Source organism: Clavelina lepadiformis, chromosome 3, assembly GCF_947623445.1.
Source record: "Clavelina lepadiformis chromosome 3, kaClaLepa1.1, whole genome shotgun sequence".
Taxonomy (NCBI): Eukaryota; Metazoa; Chordata; class Ascidiacea; order Aplousobranchia; family Clavelinidae; genus Clavelina; species Clavelina lepadiformis.
The window spans coordinates 4,579,712-4,604,898 of record NC_135242.1 but is presented as its reverse complement, the minus strand read 5'-3'; the positions used below and the strand labels follow the sequence as shown (position 1 = coordinate 4,604,898).

The window sequence follows — 25,187 nt, the reverse complement described above, 5'->3', positions numbered from 1 at the left end:
AGAGTTATTACAGTAGCCTATAATATTCAATACGCGGCCACTACGGTATCATCCAGAAATGAAGTGTATATTGGGATGCATTAAGAAAACATTATCGGCTGGTGCTCCTAACCTGTGCGGGAACGATTATTATTTTTTTGCTGTTTTGGAATATTTGCAGTGTATTCACGGTTGCTTGCAAATATAATACAGCATAATAATTTTATGTCGTACTTACGTACATGCACTAAAACGTATTTTTAATTCGCAAAAAGCAAAAGCCTTTATTACACCATTTAACGGAAAGATCACAATGCTTTAACGCAAGCTAAAACATTAATATAGCTTTGATTTTCAACACTATTGATTTTTCAGGCATGCAAGTAAGATGTCTATGTGAGTTGAATAAAGCGTGCGAGTGTAGAACCATGTGAGGTATTAAAGTGAATAACAAATGCAACCGTCAGTCGTGACTGTAAAAATACCATAAAATATTCCATGTTCTACGACTACATTTTCTGGGATGACATAAATCATGTTTAGTTTAAGTCAAGTTATTATGAACAATGCTATGTCCCAGAAAGAAAAATCAAAAGGAGATTAAAAATATTTACAAATGGCACAATCAAGGTATTATTGCATCAAGGTAGTTTTAAAACGGGATTGCAGCGGATATGCTACGACGTCTCAACCTTGAAAAGCTACAACCAATAACGGAAGAAAAAAGTAGCAAGCGGTAAGTACAAGACAACCGGTTTTAAAACTTGGTAATAAAACGATTTATTAAGCATTTAGTGCTAAAACCTGTAAAAAAATTAAGAACATCACCTAAAAGCATTCAGTGCAAGGTCTGAGTCAATGCAAAAAAACTGCGGAAAGTTTCAACCGATTTCAAGCAAAAATGCAGAGGGTTGGTTTCAGGTGTGAAAACTTTCAACCCAACGTCTATGATTTAGCGACACTTCAGCAATCAAAATCGATCCAAGGACAAGCGTTAAATTTGAATCTAATCTATGGATCAACATCAAGATAAGTGTTCATTACATACTCAGATAGGATTACATTTCAACTTTGGTTATACAGTATTATACGTCACTGGTATAATTTTACGCAAACATGTAAAGTAAAGGTGTTTAGCAGAAAGCTGAAAATTAATCAAAATCTGATTACAAAGAACATTGATATAATTAAAGCAAAGGTTAGAGGGTTATTGCGGTCAATGCTGGAGTATTATCATTTCTACGTGTCAGTAAGAGAAACATAATTTCCAGGGAAAGTCCCAAAAGACCCCGTTCGCTGACAGGTACCCACGAACCATCCATCGTCGCATGTTTCGACGACCATGACGATGTCTCCCGGTACTAGGTCCAGCTCATCATCATTGGAAGATTCGTAAGCGTAGAGGGTCACGTATCGTCCAATCACCTGACCGTAATCTACGGGCGGAGGCGATGTGGACATCCGTGGGGAGGATGGCTGGGTGCTGATATTCGAAGATGGGTACGATGGGATTGATGGGGTCATGATGCTTGATGGACCCGACATTTGACTGCTCCCTGCAGGCGGAGACGGCAAATTCAACACATTGCTGTGAGCGTCGCCCTTTTCCAACGCTTCTGCTACTTTGTTGAGCTCAGAGAGATCTAACGGACTTTGGGATACGGGGCTGGATGCTGTTTCCTTCGGGTAGGTGATGGGGTCTGGATGGTGGGTTACTTTGTACCCAACTGGAGAAATACGAACCCCGGCATCATGCTGTTTGACTTGGATTTGTCTGGGACTCTTTCCTCCGTGCTTTGGGCTTGTTGATTCTGCTTGTGAAGCAATTTTCTCCTCGTGAACAAAAATGTCATCCTCGCGATGGACGGAGGAATCTCTGGAGTGGAGAGAGGAGATGGAACCAACCACAGAGTGGGCAAGAAATGCGGCTCTGTTCTTCTTATCATTCTCTGTGATGTCATAAAAAATGAATAGCGATTAAAGCACATCCAAAAAAAAGTAGCAACCGCAATATTAAAAATGTCGTTGTACAGAAGGAACACAACAGGGACAAGTGTGGACGAAAAGAAATGTGAACACGAAAAAGCTTACCATCAGGTTCACTGTTGCTACTTGCTTGACTAAGCGATGAAGATTGCTGGGAGTGGGTGGCGCTGCTCCTTGAAGATTTTGGCTTCACTTCCAGCTCCGCAGGAGCACCCTTCCGTGGAGATCCTTCTTCTGGCTCAACAAGAATTTCCACATAAACCGAAGGAAGAATGCCGGTGGCACTAGCCAGCTTTCCTCTATACCTGCAATATTAAACCACGCCTCTGTTAATTTAAGCAACGCTGGAGTTTAAAAATTTTGACACAAGCAAAGCATATTAATGAAGTTTGGTAAAAAGAAGTTTAAATACAATACACAAAATCAAAAACTGAAGAATATTATTTATTTGTCATAGCAAGGTGATGATGTCATACCAGTTGCTGTCGACTTTCTTCAAGATAGTAATTTCATCTCCTTTCTTAAAGCTGAGTTCATTTTTTGTACTTCCCGTAAAATCAAACTTTGCTCGAGCTTGTCCATTTCTGCGAGGCTTTTCAGGCGAAGCAGAAGCAGATAGCAACTACAAAGAGCATCGTGAATTGTGATTGACAGAGAACCAGCTAACTGACAATCAGACACAACAAACTGCAAATTTTTATGAAACATTTAGAAAACCTTTACATGTTCATGCCAGCTTTTTCGAGTAAATTGAATCATAATTACATATTTCCAAACCCGATGTAATATGGACATTGGACAGACTAACCTCCACATATTGCACGGGGACAATCCCACTTCTCGAGCCATCCACTGACTGGGCCGTGTACCAGTTTTCATCGATTCGTTTTGTGACTATGATCGTCTGACCTTTCTTTAACGACAGCTCTTTGGAAGTCTGTGCTGAAAAGTCAAACTTGACTCGAGCTGGCTGCCGTAATTCTTCTGTTGTCTGAAAGAAAGAGAAATGCTTTTTACTTGAAAAAGCAGTGGACATTACTGGACAAACGCCGGTGCTAGATGTGACCTATAGAAATTCACGTTTAACAAAATGATATTATGAGAGATCATGATAACGATCGCAGGTAACATTTGCACTAAAGGATGTATTGTATGGCAAGAAATTTTCACAGTATATTTACCTTGGAAGTGTGTTTAGTTGACTGGTGGTTGGACACAGTCTTCTTAACTTCTGTAAATGAATAACAGTTACCGGTACAAAGAGAAGCCTAATCTCTAATGTTTACTAAACAGAATTAAAAAGGATATTTTCTAGGATTGAAGCTAGTGGTACTATCATGGCCACAGATTTTTATTAAGTAGTTTTCCTACTGCAAATTCTAATCCTAATATCTTAATTCCACGTAGAAACTCATTTTATAATGAATATAATTTTATAAAACATAAACATCAAAATGTTGAAGTTTTACCCGGCATGATCATTTTAGGTTTCGCAGAATATGACGAAGTTTGCATGCGGTGAGTCGGAGATGTTGTTGGCTTGTGACTGCAATAAATCAAAGCAACTTTATAGCCAACAATTCTTCATCGTACAACTTTTTATACTTCTAATAAAAAACGCTCTTAAACACTCTCAGGCATTTGACCATGAACTAAGCATTGATTACAGGTTTCTTGGCTCTGGTTACCTTAGATGAAGCAATTGTTGTAACAAGCTGAAGTAACAAGTTTAAATTAATCAAAGTGTAATATATGCTTGATACTGCTCACTGAAACCGGCAACATTACACTTGGCTTAATTAAAGTTGAATTTGCTAAAGGTTTTGTTTAATTCATTGAAAAATATTTGTCGCCGGTTGCTAAAAATGCAACTACCTAGCCAACTGCGTAATACCAAATCACTCAAAAACACTGCACACTAAACTGTTGTACCATCAATTCTGTGACACCACTTGGTATTTAAGCCTTACGTCATGCTCTACGACTTCCTCTCTGCAATTCCATCTTTGAGCGTCAATTTGTCTCATGCAAAATATTAACTGCCACGGTAAAACATGGATGGCTACATCCAATTAACATTGATTCCAGTACATGGCCTAGCCCTATATTAGCAGCAAGATGAATTGGACATTACCTGATTGCAGTAGGCTCCTGTGTGACATTCTGGTGGTCCTGAAATACAATTTTAAAAAATAACTCTTCAAATTAAGTTGCCACTTTCTTTAGATTAATATGTCATTACGCAAGTTATGGCATATACTTAATTCAGATTGAAAGCCTCGTTCATTTCATGAAAGCTAAGTGCTAAGCGATGCAATTGCAATCATATGCCATGTCCTTATATTACCTCATCAGTGAAAATGTCCCATATTTTTCTCATCTGGCGCAACAAAAAGAAATCGAGAAAGGAAGAGTGAGTGAGAGTGAAAAGATGCAATTCAGCCAAGTGTGTGAGAAATGGTAAAAAGGAAGTGTTGTGAAAACAGAGAAAAAAATAACAACGACAAAAACATAACCACACCAGATTATTTACATTTCTACAATGAAACTTTCTCATGAAACAAAATACGTTCCCAGCAGTGCTTGTTGCAACCAGAATACAACAAACAAGTGTGTGTTGCAACAAGTGTGTTGCAGGCAAGTCAAAAAACAAGAGGTCCAAACCTTCAACACGTCAGATCTTACCGTGACGGGCTTTCGAACGTCGTCAAAGAATTCAGTCCAATCGGTTTTTGCAAAATCTTCCAAGCTAGAGCTTCGGCACTAAGACGAATAGAACAGAAGAAAGAAATTCAAGTAAGTTGTAGAAAAACAAAAAAAGCAAAACTCATGACACTGAACCAAACATCTACAACTCTAAGATCAGAGCACTACAATCTTTCTCAATCACAAAGATGCATCCAAGTTATTAGGGTTTGCTACATGTAAATTCACCTCTAACAAATTTTATTTTCACAGTTTTCAATTTCCTCGGAAAACTATTACTAACATAACAGCAACGACAAAATAAGTTAAATCACCCCCTTTGCTAACACGCGACACTCCCAAACTACACAATTCTAAATTAAACTAACATTCAACATTAAATTCAAACCATCTTAAACCTTAAAAGTCCGAGTTGTGTTGTTGTCCCCCATCATAGATCTACATAGACTAAATCAGCGTAGAATTTACAACATGCTCACTGTGACTGGAGCGCACAAAACACTGCCAAGGTCATAGAATTGATCAATATGCAGCAGTAGTAGCAGATAATCAATCAAACAACCGAATAGGATAATCACAGCACAAACTTTAACAACATGAAAGAATGACAAGTGGATGAACAGTTCCCAAACGTGGAAAAACAACAAACAATTAAAAACTATTAGATTACAAATCTAATTGTTAGTAAAGGTCTAGATAATTTGTCCTTTGGTTCTTTATTAAAAGCATCCGCCACATCTGATAGTAACGCTATTCGGTATCAGAAACGCTATCAATATAAATCACTTCTAGTTTCAGTAACAAACAACAACAAAAGTCATTCAGCACCATAGAGCCTTGAAATTTCAGTACTCAATTTTCAAACCAAACAATCTACTGGAATCATTAGGTTGGAAAGCAAAGAACAAAATCAGGTTCCATCCGTGTGCTCGTCCACAAACCCACTAAACGCTGACACAAAAAAATCTCAATTCAACTGCCTAATATTTGAATGCTTTGAAGAGTAAAGAATATAGGAAGGACAAAGGGTTAAGCCAGATAAGAACTGCAGTGAAGTAATATTTAGCTGTCCTTCTGGCTTTTACAAAGAATCCAGTTGGCATCAAAGAATACGCATGATAAACTTGCACGACATACACTACACCGCAACTATGTTCTTGCAAAAGCACTAAAATTAATATAGAGTACAACGCCCAATTACAGGCAAGAATGCATGCAGATTGGTAAAACACATACCAAAGAGAAACTCAATTGAAATTTCCAGTAAAAAACTAAATGATTGTAATTTTTACTGCTTCTTAGATTCTTCAGTTCTGGCATGGAATATGCGTATCATAATAAATGGAAAAAATTATAGAAATCTTCACTTAGGAGCAGGGATTTCACAAGTTTACCACAAGAAATTTTCTCCAAAAGAATTACTGTTAAATAATTACAGTTTTCTTGGCTTCTACCAAGAAATTGGAAAATGCATGCGTAAATTGTGTTTCAAAAAGCTATGCAGCATATTTTTGCATATTACAATCACGAACAGCAATCTAATGGAGACACACGAGCAAGACGTGGACACCTTGCTTGATATTCTCTTTCAAAACAAGTGTAGAACTTCAAGCAAACCCAGGCTAAAACTGCAACAGCTAGCCTGTTGGATACTCTCACACCAGATTTACTGCAACTACCAATTGCACCCGATACAGCAATAATTGGCATCACACCGTCTACAGTTCAAGCCAAGCCAAGTCAAGATCAAGCATAAAAGTACATTTGAAGTGCACAAGAAGACCATGCATGGGCCACTTACTGGTTCTTTCCTTTCTGTAGCATTGGGGCGAGTATAGGACTGATAGTTTGGACGTCGGTTTAAGTTAGATTTGACCTGGTCGCAAGGTTTTGAAAAAACGCAAATGAAAGCTGATAGAATTCCAAATGCCACACGGTAAACCACCGACATGTGTAATGCAAATTATGAGAAATACGTGGCAGTATGTGTCGTACATGGTATAAAACCAATTAAAATTAATCTTTTGTGTGCTTGAATGAAATTGATAAAGCAGCGCAAGATAAAACATATAAATGTGCTAAAGCATGTACTGATATGGCACAAAACTCCTAGCTTTCACCACTCACCGGAACATTTTCAACAACATAAGGTGCTGCCGGCTGATAGTCTGTGATTCGTCCAACTTTTGTTGGTTTCGACAATTCAACAGAAGTATGTTGTTCATGACTGCCGTGGCTAGGAGATGTGAACACAAGGGTATAAATAGTACACACACTAAAGCAAGCAGAAGAAAAATCCTGCTAAAATCTTAATGTTATAGAAACAACAGCACTTGCCAACTAACAGCAAATAAAAGCAAAAACCGTAAAATTATGACTTATTCTTTTGACATTTCAATCCTTAACAGTGGAAGAGTATTATAATTTGTCTCAGAAGTACCTTTCAACAGCTGAATTTGATTGTCCACCGGAAGCGTTAGCTGGCTCTAAAAACACATCATTGGTTGATCATTGACAGCTGACAACAATCATTGATTTATGCGACAACTATAACTATGATTTATATGAAGCAACTATTACACGTACAAACTCTATGGAAAGAAAAATCTTTTACATTAGTGTTGAAACAAATTGGAGTAAGGAGCAGTAATTCAAGGTGGTAGAAGCACAATTCTAAGGGTATGGGGATGCACAGAACATTAACTGATACTCTTTGTTTTCCTACAATAGTTTTAAGGTAATGAGTTTGAGTTCCAAATGAAAGTTGGATATGTTGCCTCACATACACATGAACAAGACAAGATAACCACTAAATCATTGCCTGTAACCTGTAAATAAGGCAATACTAACTTTATACAGATCTGCAAAGCTTCATGTAACCAGGAATTTTTAGATGCGACTGTAAACAACCATTGTAAAAAGTAGAAGTACTACCTCCACGAAAACACGTTGCTGCAATGTTGGAAAATGATATGACTCAATAAACAACACAGCGGAATAACAAGGAACAGATGAAGATAAAAATAGATAATGAACCACCAACCGCTAGCTCCTTTAATTTGACGTACGGGTTTTAGAATGAAATAAAAATATTGTTAAAGTGCAAAATTAAATAGAACTTGTAGAGTTATAATTAACCGGGGTGGATTGAAAGTCATTGCATAGGAATGTGGAACACAATATTTAAATTTTGTTTTCATCACCAACTAATTGCGTAAAAATCGATCACTGTTGCTATGCTCATTTTACCTCAATCCAAATATATGGTGCATGATTTATGTAATATTACTGCATATGCACCACTCATGGGTGTATTGTACTCTAAACGTTTTAGTCGACTGCTCGCGCTAGTTTTAGCATTTTGTTATGCTACGGTTATACAGCTTGTGAAAAAATCATATCACAACTGTCCCATATTCTTAGACTCGAAAAACGCCAAATTGGATTCAGATTCTTGAAATTTGATTCTTAATGACTCTTCATTTTGCTGTACAATGTACAACACTAACCAAGCTGTTCGATGGGCATTGACAGAAACCATGCTAAAAACATCAGGTATTTATGCTGTTTTTTTCAAAACAAGATCCAACATATATAATGTTCACATTGATAAAGAATTACAATACCTTCGTTAGCTCCAACTTTGTGCATTTGTTTAAACATGTTTTTGTACCAGTGCTTGGAATCATCTACAGTCTGTAACATCAAGAAAAACGAATTAATCTACATTCCAGGACTTTCTGACAGAAAAAAAACAAATACTCACACTTCTCAAAGCATATGGAACTCCATTTTCACTAACAGGGCCTATCCCTTGATGGTGTGGAGCTTGCATAATGGTGGTTGTTTTGGTTCGCTCAAGTACAACCGTCTTCGCATCGTTCTGGTCATTTGCTGGGTAGTATGTGTCAGTGTGCATCACATCTCCTGGGTTGGGAATAAGTCGTTATAAAAACAGCTCCATTTTTATCAACATATCTTTTTCTTATCATTGTGTTATAAATATTCCGCAGTAACTAGTCTCTACAATTGCTCCAGTGCATGGCTACAGTGAACACAATAAAATCTTCGACAATGGCAGTTTGTAACCCATCGTTTTTTTCCTATTTTGGTAACATCTCTCGATCTGTTAACAACTTGAATTTCAAAATTTCCTACAACATGGTCCGTACCCAAAGAGTGGCCCTCAGCAAACTTATCTTTAGAACAAATTCTTTCTTCTGTGTCCACTGTCACAGAAGTTCATAATTTTAAAAATCAGATTTGAAAAAATTAATAACTTATCATTTGTAATGCCAACGACTCCACTGAATCGTTGTAAACAACACAAAGCACATGTCATAGCAATTATGCTAAGAAATACGGTATATCCCTGCGTCTTAGCTCCATTTTAAGCTGAAATTATTGGCCCAAAAGGATGAGAAAGGGCTTTTGTCATAGACTTTGGATCTCCCCGTATGAATAAGTGCGATAAACAGCGAATAGATCAGAAATCACCGTCCTTGTCATAAAATCAAATTAAAGACAATTGAAATTTATTTATTGACACGCGGATTCAACGCGGAAGTTTGTTCGACATGTTCTTGAAGATAATTGACCGTCGACTTAAGTGAAGTGCTTTAGTTAACCGAACATTCACTTTCCGTTACTTACATGTTTAGGTTTCGAAAGTTGTGGAAATTAATGACGGTTATTTTAAGCGTCCCTTACAAATAGATTAAGATAGAGTGTCATGGCTTATTTAATGGCGACCCTTTGTTAGTTTTTCGATCGTGCTTTTAGAACGATCGCTTCGTTATCAAAAGCAATTTGGCCGCAATACGGTAAATCTTTTCCGGCACAAACCGCGCAGCTGCCCCTGTGGTCACTTAGCGCTGCAATGTCACTGGTAAAGACTTTTTTGGACGCAAAAGATGTTTAAAAGTCACAAAGCAAAAAGGCTTATGCCCCTGTGACGTAAAATAAGGAAATATTTTAGACTTGCACCGCCTCACTGTGTGGCATAAAAATTTGAACTTGTGCCAAATTACAGAGTCAACAAAAGCCAGGCGAAACAGAGTCAACAAAAATCGGATGCGAAAAGACTTATTCTGCGACCCAAGGGCCTAGTTACAATCTTATGCGTACGATTATATTATGTGTGTGTCAGCGCAACTAAACTGACTTGAGAAGTTAAGCCTGTATTTGGTTACAATGACAAACTGTGGTATATACTATATAGGCAGGGTTGCCATGGGTCTCAACCCAAAAATAAGCACGACTAGGAAACGAAAGACGAATATCACCTTAAACAGTGCACAACAGGAGAAAGCAACCAATGTTTCTAAAAAAATATTTTTTAAGACACGGACATTTAAAACAAGGACAAATCTTACAAATAAGCACGGAATGGCAACCCTACATATAGGCATAGCATTACACGAGGATAAATTATTTGTCTTGGTCGACCGCAAACTTGACGCGACGATAGCAGCGTTGATGCTAAACAGCGGTCTCCTAACGTCATCGTCAGTTTGTCGTTTCCATTAGCTATGGCAGTAATGGAAACACAGTAGTGAAATTAAAACACGTTTTATAAATGTTGCCTTCGATAGCTATCAAACATACTAAACGTGTCGTTCTGCCATAACAGTTTAATGCATAACTTATCACAAGGAGATTTAAGCTGCCCTACCAAATGCGAAACTTAATGCGGACAATTCTCATGACTTTGAAGTACTGGTATTAGGGTTGAGACTTCAGGACTAAATTTGAAATCCCGGGATTTACACCCTACAATCCCAGGACTTTTCAGGGTTAACAAAGTAAAAAGTGTACACATGTAATCAAAACAAAGCATGTTTATTTATTGCAATACTGACGCAAAAACAGCAGTGCATCAAGAGTGTCATCATTATGAAGATTTTTAATTTTATTGCCAAAATAACCAAGGGCTTATAACGCACGTTCGGCTTCAACTGACGTAGTTTTGATGGTTTTCAGGGCTCCGTAGAGTTTTTAGTTACATTACGCTGGTTAGTACGTTAGCTCCATACGTTAGTTTTGTAGTAGAAATAGTTTCGCCAGACTTGGGACTTTCTCTGTGAACTTGCATCTTCAAAATTAGACATTTTGATTAAAATTTGCCAGGACTCAGTCAGAACCAGTAGCAAGCATATGAATACAGTTTGACTAAAACCTGGTGCACAAGGTCCAAGCCCGTGCGATAAAAGCGATTGTTCAGCCATTGTTACCCAATAGGTCGCATGACGATAGTATGACATCACTTTGTGCCGAACCAAAGCGGCTAGCAACTGTCTAACTGTTTTAAACAAATGTAATCCACATGTCAAGCAATATTGAACTGCCAAAACGTTAATCCAGAATTCCCGGGATTTCAAGACAAAATGTCCCGGGATCGGGATTGGAGAAAGTGGTTAAAATCCCCGGGAAACGGAATTGGGATTTCCCGGCATCCCAACCCTAACTGGTATAGAGCAGATGTATGCTGTGGTTATCAATTTTTCCACGTAAGCAACCCCTTCCCATAACGAATGACGTTTTGTTTACGTTACAAAACGACTGACGTCTGTAGCAGGAAATGGTGAAATTGTGATGGGGTTTTCTGTCAGGTATACGTTAAAAACATAGTTTGAAGCGCCGGGCTGTGTTACATGAAAATTAAAATACAGCCTGCACTCTAAAACCTTTGGGCGGTGCCTGCTCTACGAACTAAAAACAAAAAAGGTTAAAAATAAGCATTTGACTGAACAGAAAGTTGTAATTTTTCTCACCATCCTTGCTTGTGGTTTGATATACAGCGCCAGATGGTAGTTGCTCCTCAGGTGTTACATCGACATTTGCTAAAAAGAAAACAATAATATTCATGAAAGACTTTTTAAGTAAAATAAATGACCCAATGAATGACATAAACAAATATACAGAACTTTAAACCTCACAAGCAATTTTAACAACAACAGACCAATGACAGAATAAGTAATAGTTACATCGGTTCAAGGAGAAGCATAAAAATCAGATATAATTACAGACTAACAGCATGTTATAATGTATGTAGAGCTTTGCAAATGCGCAGGGAATGCAAAGCAGACTTATTTTGCAGACTTTGAACCGCGCTTATGTTAACTTACGGTTGTTAGCGCCTGGCAATGGTTTGCCGTCCATGGTGTATTTGCTTGTGGTTTCCAATTTACCTGATGCTACGTTTCCCGGTTTCTGTGAACAAACAGAGACACTGAGCAAATATGTGCTAAGTTTCAACACTTCGGTTCCATTAACTTCTTCATAAAGTAACACCTAGCTTTATTGGCTTTTGTTTAGTTAAGTTAAGAAGTCAATCATATTAGATGATTAGTTTTGAAGTGTGTAATGCAGATGTTGATTGTGTAATGCACAAACTTGAAAACAATTTGCATGAACAGTATTTTTGACCAATTCAAAAAAAAATACATCAGTCTAAAAATCTATTGCCAATAACACAAAATACATAAGCAGAGGAAAGAAGAGAAGTTTGACCAAGGAAGCCATACAATGAGTATTTTACGAGTATCTCGAAGTAACGTGACATATCGACCATCATTTCTCCTGCTTGGTGGTTGAAGCTGTGGTCTTATACTGGTGTGAGTTGCAATCTTTTTCTCGTTTGCCGTGTTTGTTGCACTTTCAGAGCTTAAATGACTTTCCGTGACACCATTTTGTTCCAAATATGAAAGGGAGCTGACACCGTTCGTGTGTGCGTTGTTCAAAGTACCATTGCACTTAATCTCAGTTTCCTTCATCGTAGGATGAAATCAAGATAAAGAGAGACAAAGAGGGGAAACAGAAAGAAAATAAATAAAAGAATTAAAGAACAAACAGCCAGTGGTGTGGTTAAGATTGCATAATCTCTAGTTGGCTCTTCGTACTTTTGTTATTGGCCTGGCAACACTTCGGAATCTGGTTGGTTTATCCTTCTGCAGGAAACCAGATGCTGAGACAAGACCAGCAGATGCAGGTGGACTGGCTGGAAGGTCAGGGGGGGGTGGAGGAAGGGGCATGTCATCATCCTCTTTTGGAGGAGGACTCCAAACTGTAGCCACAATATAGTTTGTAAGAAAACGTATGTTGAAGTAAGTATAAATACATGTTACATACTATCTAGAAACAGTTACTTAAAATCACACTTGCTAGAAATATACAGGATCATTTACGTGAAGCAATATAATTATGGTGAAAATCTGTCAGTTAAAATTAGTCTTGTACATCGTGTTACCATCAATTACACGCTTACATAAATTAAAGTAACACAGTTATACAAAAACAAAAGGTCTTGCACTATGCAGCAATATTAAACCTACCAGATGTCTTAGCCTGATATGTAGACGAGTGTTGGCGAGCAACATTTGCAGCAGGACCCTGAAAATACTTTACTAATGAAGAACAGCATATTTAATGTATCAACAGGGAGTCAGGCACCACGTCGAGAATGAAATTCAACTAAAATTGGGCACTTGCCTGGTTGGTCTGGGATGCAAGAAAGTCATCTGATGGTGGTGGAGGAAGAATAAAGTCTTCATTTGTGGGCTTCAATGTTCCTGAAAATATACGATTGTTAAAGTTGTTCTACCATGTTAAGGATCCACAGCTTTGTCATGGAGGAAACTTCACAGAGCAAAGGCATGATATGGAAATGTATTGCAGTGAAACATAAATTAACTATTGAGTGTTAGTGCTGTCAACTACAACATGCACGACAACAAGTATTAATTACTGTTATTGGGACTAAATTTTCTACAGGGTATGAAAAAATTAGTAAATGCATGCGCAAATTCTAAATGATGTTACCTTCACTCCCATGCAAATTACATTCACTGAAAAGACCTGATGATTGCAATGGTACTGTTACTGATAAATGACTTTCAGATACTGCACTGTCTCCTACGTTGGAATTAGATTCTGCAGAACCTGTCTCTGTATGAATTGGTGAGGAGAGAATGTGTTCACCAAATTCAGTATCGTCTATGTCATCATCAGTATATGGACGCTCAGATATTTCTTCGGAAGACGTTGATTTGTTACTGGAAATATCTTCTGGAGAAGAAGTAGGAGTTGGTTCTCTTACATTGAGCTTGTCCTCTGTGTCAATGGGAGATTTGTCCATGACCAACTCTGCACTATCAAAATTTTCTGATGACAGAGTGGAAGGCGGTATAGCAGGACAGTCATTCTCAGTGCTCTGTTCATTGTTGATAAAATCTTCATTCTGATGAAGAGTAACTTTGCTTTCAACTTGTTCCTCATGAACATCAGACAAATGGTGATCAGTAATGTTTGTAGAGCTGTTGTCAAAGCCAATATGAGCCTGAGATGGGGGAATAGAAGGTTTTTGCTTTCCAAGACCAAACTTAATCGCCTTGAACTTGGGCTTGCCAATAAGTGATGAAAACGGTTTTGGTGCTGCAGCATTATAGAGAATTGCAAGTAATTGGTTAATGGAAAAGCACAAATTATCACGTTTGCGAAAAAATCATGCACATAATTATTATCAGTGGATGATTAAATACCATTATAATTGAGATGCATGCCTAAAGATTAATGTTACATGGTTAGTGAGCTACTACAAAACTGCATGTGAATGTTTTTCAACGCAAAAAAAACTACTATATGCAAGCAGAAGAATGCAGGACTTTGTCTATTGTATGTCATTAATAATAAAGAAATACTTAGTTGTATACCAATTTCATTAATAAAGAGCGGAACAGCAGTTATATACAATTAATCTGCTCAAAGGATTTTCTTAGTATATTTGCATCCCAATAGCTTTCAATTTACAATGGCTTATTTGCTTAAGAAAACAATTCGATTTATATTAGGGAAATGAAACTCGAAACTTATAGATTAATTTATACACCATGACTAGAGGAAACTGTAAATTATTTTAGTGCATTAGACTGCTAAAACACATGCTATTCACCATAGCTTATGAAAACAAACAATTCGAGCGACATACCTAGTGAACTCATTATGTTGGTTTGCTGAAGGTGTTTACTGATCAGTCAGGTGTTTAGCAGTACCAGTAAGATCCAGTTTTACTACTGGCAGTTACCACAAAGTCACTTTAATTCATTCTTATTTGGATATTCCTTGCAAACACGAATTAAAAATTAATTGTAGTATGAAATCATCTGACGATTTGTATATAATAAATACTTCAAATAGCCTATTTCAGTTAATTAAGTTCTTAATTTAGTTGGCAAATATGACTTGCTGAGTTTTTACAACGGCAAAACAAATGTTAAAATTCTATTACTGTACATAAAGTTTGTTGCCATTCTCTTCCATAATTTAAACAAGGAGATCAAAAACTCTTGCAAATTCTAAATCCTCACATATATAACTCATAGCTTCCTGCACGGCGCATCTTGTACAAGTCTGCATGTCTCGCCATAATGTCAAGCAGCAGAGAACAGAAAGGAGTGTTTTGACGCCAAGATAAAACCAGAACGGCTGCCAGTTTGGAAGCTGTGCTACTTGACTTCCAGCAAACGTATGTTAAAACGTGCACTTCAAAGTGACACACGTGCTGCGTCGAAAGTGTCGCGTTTCTATTCCGTCATACAAGATTAACAGACATTGGTGTTTAAAACCGACCTTGGCGAAAGTGTACTGTTGCTGACACTGACTGCCGGTTACTGCCGCTATCTGCACAAAATGGGTCAACCCAAAACCGTCTACCAAACCAATATGACACTACCACACCAAACCGTTAATACCATTTACGGGCAACAGCAATCGCGTTGTCCATCTTTACACATGACTCCCTAAATCTGCAACCATTACCACAACATGCCGTAAATCAAGCGTGACGCCACTAAAAATGCAGCAGATGTCAACTTTACCATCACTCGTAATTGGAACGAAGGTGATATTCGAGTCGAGTTCAGTCCGGTTCAAACCAGATAATTCCTCTTCCATTTCAATAACCGTGAGGTTTACCACCTTAAGAAGGTCATCGATTTCTTTTTCACTTTTCAGTAAGAATGCGTCAGAATTTCGTCGTGTGCTGCGGTCTCGAACGCTTGTCTCATCTGACATATGACATACAAGAATAGAGTTAGAGGGTACTGGCGTTAGCTGATATGCAGGCATCTGGGGACGATTTAACGCCCAAGAAACGCGATACTACGCCAGCGTAAACAATGGAAAATTCCTTTTCCGCAGATCACTTTCGTTTGAGACAAACCGCACTAATGCTCACTAAACAATCCTACAAACATTTTAGACCTTGCAAAACGATCAGTTATAACGCGCAGACAATGATAACCCAAAGACTACAATGATACTATGGAGGTTATGAAGCGATCGTTTTGTGAAAGATTTAAAGCGGAGCGTGTAAGCAAATACATGCGCAAACATTAGTCGGTTAAAATTAAGTTGAATAACTTTTGCCTCAATAAATCTTCCGATAACGGTACAAGGGCTAATGTTGACACAGCGGCGCAGAAAGGTTTAAGCCGCAGCAAGGGGAACACGTGTTTAACGAAACTCAAGTCTATATTGAACAAACGATCGTGTCGTAAAACATTCGGCTAATGTTATGCAGAATGCTACGTTTGTGGCAATGAACGCGAAAATTCTGCCAACTATCGCCAAGCACTGATTATATGTTATGTAATGTGTATTTTCTCAAGTGCACACACCTCACTGAAGAGAACACAACAGAGGCAACGGCGAATTTTGGGGAAATACGCGACTGGGCTCATATGCTTCGTTAGGGAATATTCAGACGCAAATTAAACATTGCCTGTTAAACCAAGTGTACGCAGTAACCGATAACTTGGTAAATTTGTTCACGATAAGCTGGGAAAAAACACCGCCAAATATGGTGAACCGACAGTCGGGTGCAGCAACAACATCCTTACATTCAACCGCAGAAAACAAGCGATATGTGGCACAAGGAAAAAAGTTAATAATTTATATGCTGAGTGTTAAGAGTAATTATCTTGCAATGTGTTTACGGGAGACTAAAGTGCATGTTAAAGGAGTGATGTAGATGATCGCAGTGGATTTAAATATTAATCCAAATTCAGCGAGTTAAACGTATGTCGCAGAATTTCAAAATTTAACAAGCAAGTCGTCAGAATTAGTATTCTCAACCTGGAACAAATGGCTAAGCTCTCTTGCAGGTTTATTTTAGGCGAAACCTGTAAGCTTCTGCTCATGCAGTAATCGCAACACATTCAATTACTATGACTTCATCGACGATATCGAAATCGTCGCTACCACAAACGACAATACCACAGCACGGCATCGTCTGACGAAAGCTGTTATGCATCCAAATACGGTCAACAACGTAGCAATTTGCGTGGGGAATTCATAGTTTGTAACAACGTCATATTCGGTAAAATCATCGATCGTTGCCAATGTTTCGAGAAACTTCGGATATCATATTACGTCAGTTGTAAATAAGAATATGGGAAAACAGAGACAACAGATATTCCAATCACACCTACGTTCATCTTGCAGTGCAAAGACACAATTTCGTTGGAACATAAATCAAAATTGGTAGGTTCATGACAGTGCCCTGGGGCGCAATCAAGGTGCTTAAAACGACAGAGTCTACTACAACATAATAGAGACATTGCATACAGAGATTGGCTCATCGCCAATAACAACGTCTGCCTATTTCTCGATGTTTGTGAATACAAATGCATGAACAATTGTTTAACAGGATACAGAGATGAAGAAATCTATATTTAAATGACACCGTTGCTCGTCTGATCACCAGTGGAAATGTCAACAAAGAGTCATCTTTCGGTCTCTAAACGGTGCTTCATGACACTCAAACACATAAAGTGGTGCGTGTTTTCAACCTTTGCTGTCGCCAATTCACATAGCGGAGATCATAAACGGATAACGGGATATTTACTAAGCAACTAACGCCCCTGGGAAAACTTTGCTCCGTAACGTTTTAATCTACATAAATATCGTACAACGTGGCAACAAAGCTATTAATATCAGAGGCGATTGTAGGAAGTGCAAACAATGCAAAGTGGGTCGTAGGTTCGTGGCTCGAACCAACTTGCTACACTACAGCTGCCTCAGCTGGTTTTTAAGCAGCTTGTGAAGATGAATTTGAAGGAGTTTTATCTGTAACTGTGCTTGCAAATGCAACTTAATACACAACCCTATGAATGCAGCAGAAAATTAAAATCAACGTTCTTAGTACTTGCTACATACAGAAGTATTTCTAACTATTTTGTAATTCTTCCATACGCATTGACAAGTTCAGTTAAGTACAGTTAATACTGACCATTCAGTTCACCAAAATCAATTGCACTGACAAAAGCTGTAGAGCAACGTATCACAAAATAACACGGATTAAGTGAAACCGACCGCCACTGCGGAAACGTTGCACAAGCTAACCTCCAAAAAACGCACAAGGTCACACGAACCATGTTTTTATAATTGGTTAAACATGGTACAGGAACACAACCATATAAACCATCGCGTTTAAACTGAACTGAGTTGTTCGGTTATTACCGCAAAAACGAATTACGTCATTTAGTGGTGTAGATACGCAAGGAATAACTGGAATTCCAAGCTGATAAGAGAATGTTGTAATAGAAATGACAACACAAATGAAATATTCCGCTCCAGAATAACAACGTACATATGTCTAAGCTGGTTCAAGAATCACATAGCCAGCCTGCTTTTGAGACTCACGATTCAGACACAACGCACCTTACCCACCCCCGTACTTTGCGATTGCAGATCTTATAGACATAGAAAAACATACACAGTTTTCATGTCCAATGCAGTTGATAAAGCACATTTTCATCGTTTACATTAAATTATGAAAAGAATCAAACAACAATCAAAGGCACTCATTTCACGACTAAAATTGGAGTTTTGATTCCAAAGCGAATTCAAGTGATGCACAATTACCTTTAAATTCACTTCAAAGCAAGTATAATTACTTTCAGTTTCAAACCAAGCGCCAGCCCCACGCTAAACTAAAAGCAATGCCAGTATTGCCAACAAGGGTATTTATCTTCGGAATGACTATTTCACCATAAGTAGGTCACGCAGCCCATGTTTAAAGATAAGTGGTTAGGTTTGAAAAATGGGTATGCAAAAGTTCGATTTAAGCTATTTAGGGTTTAACTGAATTTAGATTTAGATTACAAGATTTTGGTTAGGTTTACATTACTATGTTATAACATTTAAGTTATGTTAATGAGAAACCATGAAAAATAGCTTTGACCGTACAATTTTTGCCGGTGAAATAGTGACAGCCATTTATCTTGGTGTACACCTGATGAAGTGGATAGATGACAGGGGTGATCGATCAAAGTTTGGAGAAAATAACATGTTGGTAGTTTGTCTATATACCACTCCCACAGCTGTTGCTTATATTCTGCACACTGTACAGCGCTTAAGCTCAAGGACTTAGCTTTGTTACAAAAGAGTCAGAAATACTGGCACAATGGGAAAAAACATACAGCAGTAAGTTCTAAGTGGCCCTACCCATTAACCTAACACCACAAAATACCTTCTGCGGAGGCTGCCTGTTTATTTTCAGTGGGAGAAGGGGGGATTGGAGGAGCACCATCACTTGGAAGAGGTGGTATTGGAGGAGCATTATCAGTGGGATGAGGTGGGATTGGAGGATCATTATCACTAGGAAGAGGAGGGACCGGGGGAGCATCATCCAAAGGAGGAGGTGGAATTGGAGGAGCATCATCATTAGGAGGAGGTGGAATTGGAGGAGCATCATCATTAGGAGGAGGTGGGATTTGGGGTGTACCATCACTTGGAGGAGGTGGGATGGGAGAAACTTCTTTTTTAGTTAGATCTTTTGGCAATGTCTTTGATGGTTGTCCCATTCTAACCGATCTCATTTCATTTCTAGTTTGCCATGGCTTGGGAGAAATTGTGGAGTTGGGAGATGAAAGAGATTTTGGTGAAAAAGTGATCACACTTGGAGAAGAGACAACTTCCACCGACTTTACTTCATCTGCAGGTTTCTGCGGAAGCTTTGGTTTTGGTGAAATTATGGGTGGTGGGGAAACAAGCCTTTTGCCAGTATTCTCCTCACCTTCAGAGGGCTCTGCAGTGGCTAAAAAATGCACTTTTTTGCTCGCCTTCATGGGATGAACCCCAGCAGCTCCTGCAGCGAAAGGCTTTGCAGTTACACTGGCGATGTGTGACTCTGTTTTGCTACTAGATAATTTTGAGTTGGCACTAGCCTTCTGACCAGTGCCAATAAAACCTTGTTGCTTTTGAGCCATACATACCTGGCTGTGTGACCGTTTCTCAATTACAGTTTCAAATTGGGAAATGTTCTTCTTAACAGAGGTATCACTTTGGCTTTGAAACTTCTGCAAATGAGCACGTACAATACCAGATTGTGTTTGTGACAACTTGTCTGCATTATATTGTGAGGTGGAATTTCCTGAGGTGGTTTCAAACATCGATCTTTTTTGTTCAAATAAGAACTTGCTATTTTTGGTTATTTTCTCTTGACTAAAACCAAACTGTGACTCCGTTTTGTCGTCATCATTGTCAGCAACTGAGTGCAGTTTGGTAAAATGTTCTTTATTTAACTCATTTTGTTGTGGTTTTTTAATTTCGTTGCAAGTTGCTTCAGCTGAGCTTAGCTTAGCAATCTCAGTAACTGGCTTTTTATTCTGTGGAATTGATGCAACAGTGCCTAGTAGTAGGATTGGAGATAGATCATCAGTGGGTGTTGGGGGTGGAAAAGGAGGTGCTTCATCAGCAGGTGCTGGCTGAAGAGCAGCTTCATCACCTGGAGGTGGAGGGATAGGAGGAGCGTCATCACCTTGATGTGGAGCATCATCACCTGGAGGTGGGATAGGAGGAGCATCATCACCTGGAGGTGGAGGAATAGGTGGAGCTTCATCACCTGGAGGTGAAGGAATAGGTGGAGCTTCATCCCTTGGAGGTGAAGGAATAGATGGAGCATCATTATCTGGAGGTGGAGGGATAGTAGGAACAGCATCATCATCCGTAGGTTGAGGAATAGGAGTAGCATCATCAACTGGAGGCAAAGGGATAGGTGGAGCATCATCACCTGGAGGTGGAATAGGAGAGGCACCATCACCCAGGATAAGAGAAGTATTATCATATGGAGGTGGAGGAATAGATGGAGCATCATCACCTGGAGGTGGAGGGATAGTAGGAACAGCATCATCATCCGTAGGTTTATGAATAGGAGTAGCATCATCACCTGGAGGCAAAGGGATATGTGGAGCATCATCACCTGGAGGTGGAGGAATAGGAGGAGCATCATCACCTGGAGGTGAAGGAATAGGAGGAGCATCATCACCTGGAGGCAAAGGGATAGGTGGAGCATCATCACCTGGAGGTGGAATAGGAGAGGCACCATCACCCAGGGTAAGAGAAGTATTATCATCTGGAGATGGAGGAATAGGTGGAACATCATCACTTGAAGGTGAAGGAATATGAGGGGCTGGGGCATCATTAGGTGGAAGTAGAGGAATAGGAGCATCATCGCCTGGGGGAGAAGGGGTGGGAAGTGCCTCACCACTTGGCATTAGAGAGACTGGGGGTTCATTGTAAGTAGGTGGTGATGAAGAAATTTGCGACCCGTCATCATTTTGTGATCTGGGAATTTCAGAAGCATTATCACTAGGAGGTGGAGGTAAACTTTCACCTGGTGGTGGAAGTGTATCATCAGCACTATGCAAAATGAACGGTTTGTTTGGGATAAGTTTGACTCCATCTAACGTATCTTCATCAGTCAGCTCTGCTAAACTTGAAGCTTCAACTTTTTTTGCAACTTCAACTGCTCTAGCCGGCTGAGCTCTGGGTTCTGTTTCAACTTCAGTATTCATTTCATCAGTTTTGACAACTGGAATAATTTTTGTCAAACTCGTTCCAGTTTCACTTGTCTGAACAATTTGAGAAACTGTGTTAGTTTCAATGTGTTCTTCAACAACTTCAATTTTTTTCACTTGTTCTGTGGTAACCAATACAGATGAGCTTTGTATCTCAACCGCAGTTTCAATTCTTTTTTCAGCAAGTTCATCTTTTTCTTCCATTTCTCTTGCCTTGGTTTCACTGAAGCTTTCGTCAATGGGATCAGGAGAATTATCAGTGACAATCATTGCAGTTTGCAAGTCACCGTTACCATGCATGGGTGTTTTTGATGGTGTTAGGTCTCCACCACCAGTAACAGTGATGGCAGCATCCGCTACAGACAAAGCAACAGCAACGCTGACCTCTTTTTTATCAGTACTGACCAATGTAGCTGATTCAATTTTTACCAGACTGGCCTTGTCTTGTACATCAGAATGGTCTTTAATTTTCAGAGATTCTTCTTCATTATGATTGACCTCATCTTCAACTTCACTTTGAGATGAGTCTTCCGGCACTTGGGGATCTGACATTAATTTCACCGAGTGAACTGACTCTTTAGCAGCAATGTTCTCAACAACGTCTTTTTTGAAAACTGCTCCATGTCTATCAATAAAAGTGGCTGCTGTTTGATTTTGGTCGCTGGATGATTCTTTTAGGCCTTGAATTTCCTTCACTGTAGTTGGGCCAGACTGACTTCCATTGCAACGATCCTCCGACAAAATGGGCACAGATGAATCTTTAAATTCATGTTCAAGCTCAGACGAAGTTATCTTATTATCAACTTGGACAATACCCTGTTGTTCAATGGTAGTTTTCGTAACTTGGCTAGTAACTACATGTGTAATTGAAACGAATTCAGTTGTTACTTGATGTTCAACTTCCTCCTTTTCTGCAATCTGGTTAACCACCAAGTTATCCGATTTAGTTAAATTATCAACTGGAACACGTGAAATAACAATGGGTTTTTCGTTTTCTACCATGCCTACATTCTTGTCTTGATGGCATTCTTGAGAATTGGTTGTTGAGCTTGTTTTCTGCTGAGCTTCAGATGCACTGTCACTTGGTTCATTGGGCTGGATGCTTTCTTCAACAGCAGAATGCACAATTGCAGAGGCTGCTATGACAATCTCAGCTTCATTCTGTAGGTCATTGTTGCTGATTTCTGATAACACCTTTCCATCTTTAGGATGGAAATTAACATCAGTCATTACTTCAAGATTGTTAGAAACAACAAGTTCACTGCCTTTTTTATCTTCGACATCGTGACTCATGGACTCTTCTGCTGTTTTCGCTTCGTCTGTGCCGTCAATAGAAGCATGAAAGTCAGACCTCGATGACATATTCAGCTTATTCAGCTTATCATCTTGAAGCATTAGTTCATCTGTTTTCTGTTTCCCTTCAACCAATACCTGCTTCTCCTCAACCTTTATGTCTTCTTCATCAGTTTTACTGAATTCGACATAAACACTGCGCTGCACTAAGATCTCTTCAGAGGTTATAACATCAACTATGTTTTCATCTTCTCTTGAAAAGGCAGTATCCTGAACGGTGTCAACAAGGGCAATATCAGTTGGTAACTCTGCTACTGTTTCCAGTTGTGAAAACATTGGGAAGTTGCTTTGAGTTGTGGTAATGTTGGCTGATGTTGGACTGTTGGGTGGTACATTGCCTTCTTCATCCGAGAAGACAACTTCTTCTTTTGATCCATTTTCTTCTGTAATTTGATTTACTTCCTGTTCATTTGCTGACTCAGCAAAGCTACTTTGCACTGATAACTTCGAAAGCTTGGGAGGCAAAGGAGGAATTTCTACACCTTTTTCATGCTCGCCTTGCTTACTGCTTGTGGTATGTTCATGTTTGGAAGATACACCAGAACTCGGTTCTTTTTTAGCACTTTGGAAGTTTTTCTGTTCAATGCTTTGTATTTCTCCTTTGCTGCTTGTCTGTTCAGCAGTGGCTTCAGTAATATTCAAAGGTTCTGCTTCCTCTTGATAGCGTTGGTGTTTAGCAGAAGTTTCCACGAGAATTACTGAAGCATAACTTTCATTGGAATATGAGGACGTTTCGTGCACAATCTGTGACGTTTTGACAGTATTTTCAACATTGGAAACACCACCATCTTCTTCTTTAGAAGTAGAATTATCTGATTCTGATGAGCTAGAGTTAATTGTTTCCTCACCGGAATCGGAACTACTGGATGCGAAAGAAATCTTCCTGCAAACTGGAGAATGTGGATGTTCATCTTCTTCCTCAACCGTTTCACTTTCCACTTGCTCTTTGGTGTTCTCATGTTCTGATGTATCAGCTGTTATTGGCTCATTTTCCTGTAAAGTCAAGTTATCAACCAATGATGTCAAAATCAAATGAATTTCATTTTCATCATCAGACGTTACCTTGGAATGTTGATGGGAAATGTCATTACGGGTATCATATGACACATCACCAATTACTGTGCTAGTTTCGTATCTAAGAGATGCATGAGATTGCACAATTCGTTCACTTTCGCTGTCATCAAGCTCAAAATCTGTAACATCGCTTTTATCTTCCCCTTGGAAATGAAAGTCTTCATCAGATTCCAAAATATCTTCCAATTTTCTGGAGAAAGGATCATCAATTGATGCAACACTTGTACTTCTTGAACATTGTTCCTTCAAACGCCACACTTCATATCTTAAAGTTTCATCGTCCAAAATGTGAATCGCTTTTTCAGCACGTTCCTTAAAATAAAGTTCACGATTCGAAGCATAAAACAGTCGTTGGGCAAGCCGTGAGATTTCTTTGTGGAAGTCATAGCTATCTTCTTGATCTTCTTCTGGATCAGACATCAGCAGCGCCTCATCAGGTGGCAACATTTGTTGCTGAAACTGCTGAAATGACATGGATAAGGGTCGATAGCGATTGCTAAAGGCACTGATGCTTTGATGTACTGATGCAACAACTTCCTCTGGATTCTTTTCTTCTTCTTGAAGTGACTTCTGAAAACTTATTGATAGTGGTCGCCATTTTTCAGACAATGCTTGAATACTGTCATGAATCTTTGGCTTGTTGCGCAATTGCACAAAATCTTTTTCTTTCAGTGAACTAGACCAGAAAGACAAATCTTCATGCATTGAACGCAGATCTTTTCGGACCTGTTTTCTTAATTTAGGATCATGACCTGAAGAATTCATTGCTGGCGTGTCTCTACTTCTCTAGGTCTGATATATACCTAATACTCGAGTTAATCACTTAAATCTGCAATCTTGCAATTTTTTTTAAGTTTATTAATGCCAGGAATGCTTATAAATATTGATATTTAAAAAGAAATCATGCAGATCTCAGATTTCTACTTTCTGTTTATCTGTTTGTAGTGAAAAGTCATTTAACATTCTAATAGTAATACAATTCATAGACAAAATGGAGGCAAACATCGTGTCTAGGATACAAGTGCACAACCACAGGATGCCTTTGTAAACTAGACCCTAGCTACTCAAATTGTGACGTCATCACTTGTATACTAGACCCCAAACATCACCAACGGATAATGTCAATGAAACACCTCGGCCAGAGTTGAGATTTATTTTTATGTAACAGCCTAATGAGTCATAGCATTGGAGCTGATAATGGCTGATGTACAGAATGGAGACAAATACTAC

At 38.8% G+C, this 25,187-nt stretch overlaps 1 protein-coding gene across 6 annotated transcripts; it reads right to left on the bottom strand.

Moving 5' to 3' along the window:
• Positions 1–222: 222 nt before the first annotated feature.
• Positions 223–24,897, bottom strand: LOC143449543 (uncharacterized). 6 transcript variants are annotated; one of them, XM_076949790.1, is made up of 22 exons: positions 23,946–24,897; positions 19,202–23,876; positions 13,162–13,241; positions 13,005–13,062; positions 12,573–12,736; positions 12,198–12,440; positions 11,799–11,883; positions 11,445–11,513; positions 8,438–8,598; positions 8,298–8,367; positions 7,112–7,157; positions 6,799–6,907; positions 6,473–6,547; positions 4,651–4,728; positions 4,313–4,345; positions 4,100–4,137; positions 3,435–3,511; positions 3,147–3,196; positions 2,774–2,956; positions 2,442–2,587; positions 2,071–2,270; positions 223–1,928 (listed from the first exon to the last, which is right to left on the bottom strand). In XM_076949790.1, exons 1-22 carry the CDS (start codon positions 24,720–24,722, stop codon positions 1,219–1,221), a joined length of 8,127 nt encoding a protein of 2,708 aa, XP_076805905.1. In that variant the 5' UTR covers positions 24,723–24,897; the 3' UTR covers positions 223–1,218. The 6 variants fall into 6 exon arrangements, with proteins under 6 accessions (XP_076805905.1, XP_076805903.1, XP_076805904.1 ...); XM_076949788.1 differs by having other exon boundaries at positions 19,202–24,897; XM_076949789.1 differs by lacking the exon at positions 4,313–4,345 and having other exon boundaries at positions 19,202–24,897.
• Between the last annotated feature and the right edge of the window lie 290 nt (positions 24,898–25,187).

Coding starts and splice junctions, on each gene's coding strand:
- LOC143449543 (XM_076949788.1), bottom strand. CDS start 24,722: ATGAATTCTTCAGGTCATGATCCTAAATTAAGAAAACAGGTCCGAAAA. Junction 11,884..12,197: donor ATACTCGTAAAATACTCATT/GTATGGCTTCCT, acceptor GTTTGTTCACAG/AAACCGGGAAACGTAGCATC. Junction 7,158..8,297: donor CAAAGTTGGAGCTAACGAAG/GTATTGTAATTC, acceptor ATGTGTTTTTAG/AGCCAGCTAACGCTTCCGGT.